The sequence below is a fragment of the Podarcis gaigeae genome (assembly GCF_964106915.1).
Source record: "Podarcis gaigeae genome assembly, chromosome: 16".
Taxonomy (NCBI): Eukaryota; Metazoa; Chordata; class Lepidosauria; order Squamata; family Lacertidae; genus Podarcis; species Podarcis gaigeae.
The window spans coordinates 3,259,099-3,269,175 of NC_139693.1; the positions used below are offsets into that span (position 1 = coordinate 3,259,099).

A 10,077-nucleotide genomic window follows, 5' to 3' on the forward strand; every position below is an offset into this window, starting at 1 on the left:
CCAGAACAGCAAGAGGAGATCGCTGCACAGAGAAAGCAGCAATCCCTCTTGCTGTTCTGGCTTCTGGGATAGCTGCACAACCTGCATTCGCTCCATAAGACACACAGACATTTCCCCTTACTTTTTAGGAGGGGAAAAGTGAGTCTTATACAGCAAAAAATACGGTAACTTCTAGGGCGTACCTGATCTCAGACGAACCCACCATGGGAAGGACATTTCCTGGTTGCTAGGAAAAAAGGAAGGACAAACTACAGATATTACAGGGATCAGAAAATGAGAGAGGAGCAATAAAATATCACTGTTTATTTATCACCTGGGACGCGGGTGGCGCTGTGGTCTAAACCGTGCTCAGCCACTCTGGGCGGCTTCCAACAAAATATTAAAATACAGTAATGTCTCAAACATTAAAAGTTTCCCTAAACAGGGCTGCCTTCCGATGTCTTCTAAAATTCTGGTAGTTGTTGTTCTCATTGCCATCTGGTGGGAGGGCGTTCCACAGGGCGGGTGCCACCACCGAGAAGGCCCTCTGCCTGGTTCCCTGGAACTTGGCTTCCCGCAGTGAGGGAACCGTCAGAAGGCCCTCGGAACTGGACCTCAGTGTCCGGGCTGAATGATGGAGGTGGAGGCGCTCCTTTGGATATACTGGATATACCTTCAGATATACCTTCCTTGGAGATTTTTAAGCAGAGGTTGGGTAGCCATCTCTCAGGGGGTTGGACTAGATGACCCGTGGATCCCTTCCAGCTCTTAAGATTCTTGGATTCTATCCCTTGCACAAGAGGGATAAAAATGGAACTGCCTGTGATTGAACAGTTTCAGAGGAAGACCCAAGGTTTGTAGGAGCACAGACCTTCCTTCGTGGTGAATCCCAGGAAGGGGACTCCAAAACATGGGCCACAGAGAGCTGTGTGTGCAGAGGAATGCTGACTGATGGTGGAGCGGAGGAAATCGAAAGCCAGGGGTTGGGGAGGAACGCAGTGGTCTGTCTGGGCTCTTCAGCAGAGATCCCTCCATGCTGCAGCATCATGGCGCAGCGGATCCCCCTTCTCAACATGCTTTTCTGCTGCAGGACGGGGACTGGGCGGCTGAAAAGGTGATCCAGATTCCAAACAAGAAGGTGTCAGGGTGGTACTTTCCTGAAATGCCAGGTGAGTAAAGAACGAGAAATGGGTGGCCGGTGGCTCGCTTTCTGTTATGTACTGAGCTGAATAGGATCCAAAATGCAGCAGCCTGATTGGTCCTAGAACAATAGGATCCAGAATGCAGCAGTCTGATTGGTCCACAGGAGCCACCCAATCCAGCTCCAGGTGGAAGTGAATCCACAACCTGATTGGCCTACAGGAGAATCCCGGAATTAGCCTCACGCGGTGTTTCCCACAGTGCAGCAACCCGGCAAAGGGGATGCAGACATATAAAGCAGACATTCTTGGGGAACATCCATTCCTCCTCACCACTATGAGCTGAATAAAGAGCATGAGATCCGCTCTCAGCTCCGAATATATTTCACTTTCCACGTTCCTTTCAACTGAATCCAGCAGCCACTGTTCCCGGAATAAAACCTAGCCTCGGATTTGGTCGATAGGGCAGCTAGCTAGCGCCACTTCCTGGAAGACAGAGAACCAGTCGCTGTTGTTCCGTGCTTTGTGAACCTCTTAGATTAGACTACTGCAATGTGCTTCGCACAGGGCAGCCCTTGAAGGCAGCCTGGAATTGTAGTTCTGAGATGGGAGCTTCCTGGCGACTCTCAGCACCCTTCTGGGAAGCTATAGTTCCCAGAATCCTTTGGGGGCTAGAGGAAGCCATTACTGCTTAAAGTGGCATCAAAAGTTCTTTCAACGAATGGTGTGGTCATTGAATCTGTGTGGCAGAAAATAACCTAGGGAGTGGTTTTAACCTTTAAAGCCCTAGGACCCTCGTACCTATGGGACCGCCTCTCCTGGTATGTCCCACAAAGGACCTTGCAGTCTTCAAATAAAAACATCTTTGAGGTCCTGGGCCACAGGGAAGTTAGGCTGGCCTTGACCAGAGCCAGGGCCTTTTCAGCTGTGGCCCCGATCTCTGTCCCAAGAGACTAAGGCCCTGCGGGACGACATCTCTCCTGCAAGACAGAGATGTTCCACCAGGCCTTTGGCCAAGGCACAGTCTGACCCCCTCCTTCGGTAATCCTCATAGAACTCTAGCCCAACTGTTGCCATTAATTTGATTCTGAATTGATTTGAGAATGAAATGATTTTAGAACGTATTTCAATGAATTGATTGTGATTTTATGTATATGTTATTTTTACTCTTGTTAGCCGCTCTGAGCCCGGCTTCGCCTGGGGAGGGCGGAATATAAATAAATTATTATTATTATTATTATTATTATTAAGGAATAAAAGAAAGTGAATGCTGACCTGCCCTCTTCTCCTCCAGGTTTCGTCACCGACATCCTCATTTCGATGGACGACCGGTTCCTCTACTTGAGCAACTGGCTGCATGGCGATCTCCGCCAGTACGACATCACCAACCCGTTCTGCCCTAAACTGGTTGGCCAGGTAAAGAGCACCTGACCCCTTGCCAGACTTTGTGGGGTTGCCAGAAGCTTCTGGCCGTCCACAGTTGGAAACAGGATACTGGGCTAAATGACCGCAGAATTCTTATCACATCCACACTCTTGGTTCAGTTACACCTCAGGGATGATGATGATGATGATGATGATGATGATGATGATAATCCTTCGAAGACAGAGGTCCTCTGGCTGGGTCGGGATGTCATGGGGATGAGGGACCAACTCCCTTCTCTTGCGGGGGCCCAATTAGTGTCATTGCCTTCCGTTAAAAGCTTGGGTGTAATCCTTGACGCCTCCCTTTCCATGGAGGCGCAGGTTACAGCAACAGCCAAGGCGACATTTTCCCACCTTCACCGCATCAAGCAGTTGGTCCCTTACCTTTCCCGCCCCGACCTGGCCACAGTGATCCATGCGGCAGTCACCTCCAGGCTTGACTACTGTAATTTGCTCTATTCGGGGCTGCCCTTGAAGCTGTCCCAGAAACTCCAGCGGATGCAGAATGCTGCAGCGAGGCTCCTCACGGGGTCTCTGCCATGGGAGCATATTCACCTAGCTGCACTGGCTCCCGGTGGAGTACAGGGTCAGATTTAAGGTGCTGCTTTTGACCTTTGAAGCCCTTCACGGCCTAGGACCCTTGTACCTACGGGACCGCCTCTCCCGGTATGCCCCACGGAGAGCCTCAAGGTCCATAAATAGCAACACCCTAGTGGTCCTGGGCCCTAAGGAAGTTAGATTAGCCTCAACCAGAGGCAGGGCCTTTTCAGTACTGGCCCCGTTCTGGTGGAACGCTCTGCCTCATGAGACCAGGGCCCTGCAGGATCTGATTTCTTTCCGCAGGGCCTGTAAGACAGAGTTGTTCTGCCTGGCCTTTGTCTTGGAGCCAATTTGATTCCCTCCCCCTCTTTCTTTTTTCTTTTCCTTTATCCTCCTGCGATGATGCTACATTTTAATATTTTAATGTTTCAATATTTTAATATTGTATTTTAATATTGTTTTTAAGTTGTATTCATTCAACTTGTTCTTATTATTGCTTGTTAGCCGCCCTGAGCCCGGCCTTGGCTGGGGAGGGTGGGGTATAAATAAAAATTATTATTATTATTATTATTATTACTCATGCCCTGCCCATCTGGCCGGGCCTCCACACCCACTCTGGGTGGCTCCCAACAGAAAATTAAAAACACAATAAAACATCAGCCATGAAAAACTTCCCTAAACAGGGCTGCCTTCAGATGTCTTTTAAACGTCAGGTGGTTGTTTATTTCTTTAACATCTGATGGGAGGGCGTTCCACAGGGCGGGTGCCACAACTGAGAAGGGCCACATTCAACACCCATCTGTCAATCCCTGGACATCACGATGACAACTGGAGATTTAAAAGTACCTCGCAGGGAACAAAACACGGTTAAAATGGAGGAAGAAGGCTCTGTTTTAGCAGGGGGTTCAATGTTCCTGGAACTCCCCACTGCTGCTCTAACACATAAATAATAATATACCGCCCTATACCCGGAGGCCTCAGGGCAATTCATATAAAAACATCACAGTATATAAAATACCCCCCCTAAAAAAGCCATATTTTAAAAGGGCATGGGCTGTTGATCAGGTCAACCAAAGGCCTGGTTAAAAAGGAATGTTTTTGCCTGGCTCCTTAAGCTGTATAATGAAAGCGCCAGGCGAACTTCCCTACTTCCCCCAAGGAATCCTGGGAACTGTAGTCCCCCCCCCGCAGTGCTAGAACTCCCAGCACCCTCCTCAAACTACAGTTCCCATAATTCTTTGCGGGGAAAGCCACATGTTTTAAAAGTGTACGGCATGGATATGACCTTGCCAAGCCAAACAGCTCCTTGGAAGATGCTGTTCCTCGTGAGCTCAGCTGATTGTTTCTCTCTCTTTCTCTGGGGTTTTGGGGAACTTGTTTCGCGCCCCCAGGTGTTTGTTGGCGGGAACATTTACAAAGGCGGCGTGGTGACCGTCCTGGAAGACGATGAGCTGGACTGCCAGCCTGATCCGTTTATGATCCAGGTGAGTAAACCTGGAGCTGCAAGGGTGGCGAGGGAGCGGGAGGAATCCAAACTGAACCTTCCTCACCCCACATTTTCTCTGCCTTTAGGGAAAGAGGGTCTATGGCGGACCTCAAATGATTCAACTCAGCTTGGATGGCAAGAGGCTGTACACAACGACCTCTTTGTACACACCTTGGGACAAGCAGTTTTACCCTCAGATGGTCAGGTAAGAGCATCAAGCAGCTAACTGGCTGATTCCGCCCCTTCTTCCCCGACTCTGTACTGAAATCTGGTATGTATGTATCATAAGTTCGGGGGGTTGGACTAGATGACCCTCGGGGTCCCATCCACCCTACAATTCTATGACTCTTTAAGTTTCACAGCCTCCCTGACAGGGAGATGCTAGGGATTGAATCTGGCTCCTTCTGCAGGCAAAGTAAGTGCTAATGCACTGAGCTATGCCCCTTCCCTTAAATATAATAGCAAGATTCCAGTCCTCATGGCTCTTTTTCTCAAAACATATTTTATTAAAGCTGAAATATACTCGGAGTATATTTGATGATGTCCCTTATTGATGATGTCCCTTAAATTTCCCGGGTTTCAAAGGAAGCAGCTCCTCTCCCTCCCTCCCTGCCGGCCAGGGAGGAGGGAGGCTCCAACTGTGTTGATTGGCTGTGTTGCTCACCCAATAAGGAGTCTGAGAACGACTGGGGGGTGGAGCTTGCATGCCTTGTGCCGATCAAATCGGCCGCGTTGCCTGGGGACTCGCCTTTGCTCAGCGCTTCCCAGCGGAGAGGTGACGGTGGTTTTCCTTGCTGCATCCCCTTTGCCGGGTTGCTGCGCTGTGGGAACTCCCGCTTGAGGCTTCGTTTGGCTGCTGGCTGGGCTTTTTGCCTTTGGCTCACAGGGGCTCAGAAGTTGAACATACCTGTGCTTGGAAAATCCCTTATTTTGGCTGCTGATCCCTTATTTTCGAGGCTGCTGGTCCCTTATTTTCAAATCTGTAAGTTGACAGCTATGGCACTGACTGGCAACATCCCTCCTGCTTCCCGGCACAGAGTCTTTCCCAGCTGTACCTCAAGATGCTGGGGAATGAATGAACTTTATTACGGTCACAGACCAGGATAAAAAAAACCACACACATATAAATAAAATAGCAGTTAGGATTTTTTTAAAAAACCGATAATTGTTAGAACAAATAAGGACAAAGAAACAAGCATAGGATAAAACATCTGAATAAAATACAGAATTAAACAAAGATCATGGATGGATAAAAACTGATAAAAACAGATCAGAACTAAAAACAAATAAAAACACGCAGTTAAAACAACTGTAAGAGCATTAGAACTAAAAGACTTGCAGTTAAAACAACTATAAGAGGCTGCAGAGTAGAAGCCTCTGAAATAGAGGACACTCACAACATTAGAAACTGTTGTGCAAATATGGTTAAAACAGACAATTAAAACAATGTACAACACTAAATTTAGAAACAATGTGCAACAATAAACTATCCCAGGGAGTTGACTCAGAGTCACCCATGGAACTGAGTTTGGGGATTTTCATGCCGGATTATTTTGAGTTGGGCGATGGTCTGCGTCTACAGATTTGTATGCTGGGGGAATGGATCTGCGTGCCAAGCGAAGGACCTGCCTCTGAGCTCCCTTTTGCCTTTCCCTTTTGCAGGGAAGGCTCAGTCATGCTGCAAATCGACGTGGACACCGAGAACGGCGGCCTCTGTGTGAACCCGGACTTCCTGGTGGATTTCGGGAAGGAGCCCTTCGGTCCTGCTCGCGCTCACGAGATGCGCTACCCCGGGGGAGATTGCACCTCGGACATCTGGATCTAGGTGGATCTAGGTGATCTGGGCAGACATTTCTCTCCCCTCCTTCCTCCTGCTAATCTAATTTTACGGAAGCATCTCTTCGTCACAGGTTTCAACCCTTTAAAAATGTCTGTATGCACGTGCTGAGTCATGGGAGACCCTCTCTCTCCTGAGTCAGCGGTTTTCTTCCCTGCCTGCCTCCAAAGTATTTTTTTTAATATGTATTTCGTACAACAATAAACCAGTCTAAAGGAGAGAACTTCATAGGGTGGTTTTGGCGCTCAACTCATTGCATGACAAGACTGTTGAAAACAGAGCTTCAGAAAATGAATAAACATTTTTTTTTAAATCTCATATGCTTGATACATGGCCCCTTCATTAATGGGTAGCAGGTGGTCCGGTTGTCTGATTTATTTACATACCGTATTTTTCCCTGTATAAGACTAGGTTTTCCCCCTGAAAAAATGAATGTCAAAAATTAGGGGGCGTTTTATACAGTGGTACCTCGGGTTACATATGCTTCAGGTTACAGACTCCCCTAACCCAGAAATAGTACCTCAGGTTAAGAACTTTGCTTCAGGATGAGAACAGAAATTGTGCTCCAGCGGCGCAGCAGCAGGAGGAGGCCCCATTAGCTAAAGTGGTGCTTCAGGTTAAGAACAGTTTCAGGTTAAGAACGGACCTCCAGAACGAATTAAGTTCTTAACCCGAGGTATCACTCTACACAGATACATCTCTGCTCATTTTCTTAAATCTGAGACCCCCAAAATAGTCTTCTAGACAGAAAAATATGGTAACTGAAAAAGGGAAACTAAGAGGTATCAAATGGGCCACGTTTAATCTTCCCTTGCACCTCACATATATACTGTGCTAAATGCTCAGAGAGCATTTATTATAATATTTATTTATAGTCCACTTTTCCCCCCAGACCAGGAGGACTCAAGGCAGCTTAACAGAAATCAAAGCAACACAGTTAAAATACAGAAAACTAAAAATATATAAAAGATAATAGTTAAAAGGTAATTAAACTGTAATAGAATTAAGACAATATAGCATTCCTCATAAGGCTTGGTTTCCAGACTTTTGGTCATCTTGGTCGCCCTCCTCTGCACATGTTCAGCTTGTCAACATCCTTCTTAAATTGTGACGCCCAGAACTGGACACAGGATTCCAGGTGTGGCCTGACCAAGGTAGAATAGAGTGGCACTATTACGTCCCTTGTTCTGGACACTATACCTCTATTGATACAGCCTAGAATTGCATTAGCTTGTTTTGCTGCTGCATCACACTGTGGACTCATGTTGAGCTTGTGGTCTACGAAGACCCCTAGATCCTTTTCACATGTACTACTGGCAAGCCAGGTGTCTCCTACCTTATATTTGTGCATCTGGTTCTTCCTGCCTAAGTCTGTTGGGTATGTTTAGCCTGGGAAACAGGAGACTGAGGTGGAATTTAGGTAAAGGTAAAGGGACCCCTGACCATGAGGTCCAGTTGTGACCAACTCTGGGGCTGCGGTGCTCATCTCGCTTTATTGGCCAAAGGAGCCGGCGTACAGCTTCCAGGTCATGTGGCCAGCAGGACTAAACCGCTTCTGGCGAACCAGAGCAGCGCATGGAAACGCCGTTCACCTTCCCGCAGGAGCGGTACCTATTTATCTACTTGCACTTTGAAGTGCTTTCAAACTGCTAGGTTGGCCGGAGCAGGGACCGAGCAACGGGAGAAGAAGAAGAAGAAGAGTTTGGATTTGATATCCCGCCTTTCACTCCCTTTTTAAGGAGTCTCAAAGAGGCTAACATTCTCCTTTCCCTTCCTCCCCCCCCCCACCAAACACTCTGTGAGGTGAGTGAGGCTGAGAGACTTCAGAGAAGTGTGACTGGCCCAAGGTCACCCAGCAGCTGCAGGTGGAGGAGCGGAGATGCAAACCCCGTCCCAGTTGGACAGTGTTCTCGAAGCTCCCGGCATGAGTTGGACCAAACTGCGGGAGGCAGTGGAAGACAGGAGGGCCTGGCGTGCTCTGGTCCAGGGGGTCACAAAGATACGGACACGACTAAACGACTAAACAACAACACAAAAACAACAACAACAATAATTTGTATTTATACCCCGCCCTCCCCAGCCAAGACCAGGCTCAGGGCGGCTAACACCAGGTATAAAAACAATTGATTAAAATGCAATTTAAAAACAATATTAAAATACAACATTAAAATGCAGCCTCTTTTCAGGAACCCGTTTCCCATGCAGAAGTTCCTAGGTTCAGCATCTCCCAATATAGGGCTGTGATGCTCCCTGCCTGAAACCCAGGAGATCTGCCCTCCCCATGCCTACAAACATACCCTCCAGACCCAGAGGAATGGGTGAGACCCACAGTTTCCGCAAGCTCATTCATTCCTGGGGCTGCAGCGTCACCTGGTGCCCAAACCGCCACCTAGCAATTTAAACAGCATCCTTCCTGTAACAAAAAGTCCATCCAGATCCCTTGCAGGTATAGGGATCCAATATAGGGATCCAGTATAGTATAGGGCCCAGCCCTCTGGCACCCTAAATTGTCTCCCTCCATTATTGCTGAGATCCAGGGGAGACGGCCCTTAAACCACTTCTAGTTCTTGACAGAAGCAAACAGCTGTGCATGATAAATTTTGACCCAGCCTGCATTTAAAGGCAAAGCCTTCTGCAAACTGCCACACTGCAGAACATGCCCTTTTCTTAATTTAGCAATGCAGCCAAGTAATGGGTGCAAAGATGCAGCGCTTTTTTTTTCTTAAAAAAATGTTTAGGGGTACTCTTCTTTGGACTCAAGAAAAACCACCATTCTATCGTTCAAACTGGGGAAAATAAATATAGTAAATGGACCAAAGTACAAAGATTCACATAAAGTTTAGGGGTATACGTACCCCTGCGTCCCTCTGGGGGGGGGGGGAAGCACTGCAAAAATGGGTATGCAAAGGTTGAATGAGACAAAGGATACGTGTTTCAGTGAAATGAACAGGCAATAGCCATTAAGCCGCTTTGCAAGGGTTATTTTATTTATTTATTGCCTCCATATTCCATTCCCTGCTCCCTTCCCGGAGCTCAGAGTGGCATGCATGCTCCCCCCCCCCACCTAATTTAATCCCCACAACCACTCTTGTGAGGTAGGTTGGGTAGAGAGGCAGGATCTGGCCCATGGGCACCTTCATGGCCGAGTGGCGATCTGAACCCAGGTCCAACCCTCTAACCACCACACCACAACTCTCTTTGTCAAAAATCGCATAGAAAAATATTTAGATGGGGGGCTGGTAAATGGAAATTCTCGTGATTATTTGGTGCTCTAGATGTGCTTCAAGTGTATCACAGGATCATAGAGTTGGAATAATAATAATATAATAATAATTTATTATTTATACCCTGCCCTTCTGGCTGGGCATCCCCAGCCGCCCTGGGTGGCTTCCAACACAATATTAAAACACCATCATACATCAGACATTAAAAGCTTCCCTAAACAGGGCTTCCTTCAGGAGTCTTCTAAAAGTCTGGAAGTTGTTGTTCATTGACATCTGGTGCGAGGGCATTTCACAGGGAAGGCGCCACCACTGAGAAGGCCCTCTGCCTGGTTCCCTGTAACTTGGAAGGGGCCCTGAGGTCCCTCTAGTGCAGGGGTCAGCATTTTTTTTCAGTAGGGGGCCGGTCCACTGTCCCTCAGACCTTGTGGGGGCCAGATTATATTTTGAA

At 47.7% G+C, this 10,077-nt stretch overlaps 1 protein-coding gene across 2 annotated transcripts in view; it reads left to right on the top strand.

Moving 5' to 3' along the window:
• Positions 1–6,713, top strand: part of LOC310833263 (methanethiol oxidase-like) — a 32,188-nt gene extending 25,475 nt beyond the window's left edge. For both annotated transcript variants that reach the window (XM_083715859.1, XM_083715860.1), the window contains exons 8-12: positions 1,070–1,148; positions 2,413–2,534; positions 4,474–4,566; positions 4,655–4,773; positions 6,231–6,713. In XM_083715859.1, coding sequence (XP_083571985.1) covers positions 1,070–1,148; positions 2,413–2,534; positions 4,474–4,566; positions 4,655–4,773; positions 6,231–6,393 — 576 coding nt within the window. In that variant the 3' untranslated portion in view covers positions 6,394–6,713. The remainder of the gene's footprint in view (positions 1–1,069; positions 1,149–2,412; positions 2,535–4,473; positions 4,567–4,654; positions 4,774–6,230) is intronic.
• The last annotated feature ends 3,364 nt before the right edge of the window (positions 6,714–10,077 follow it).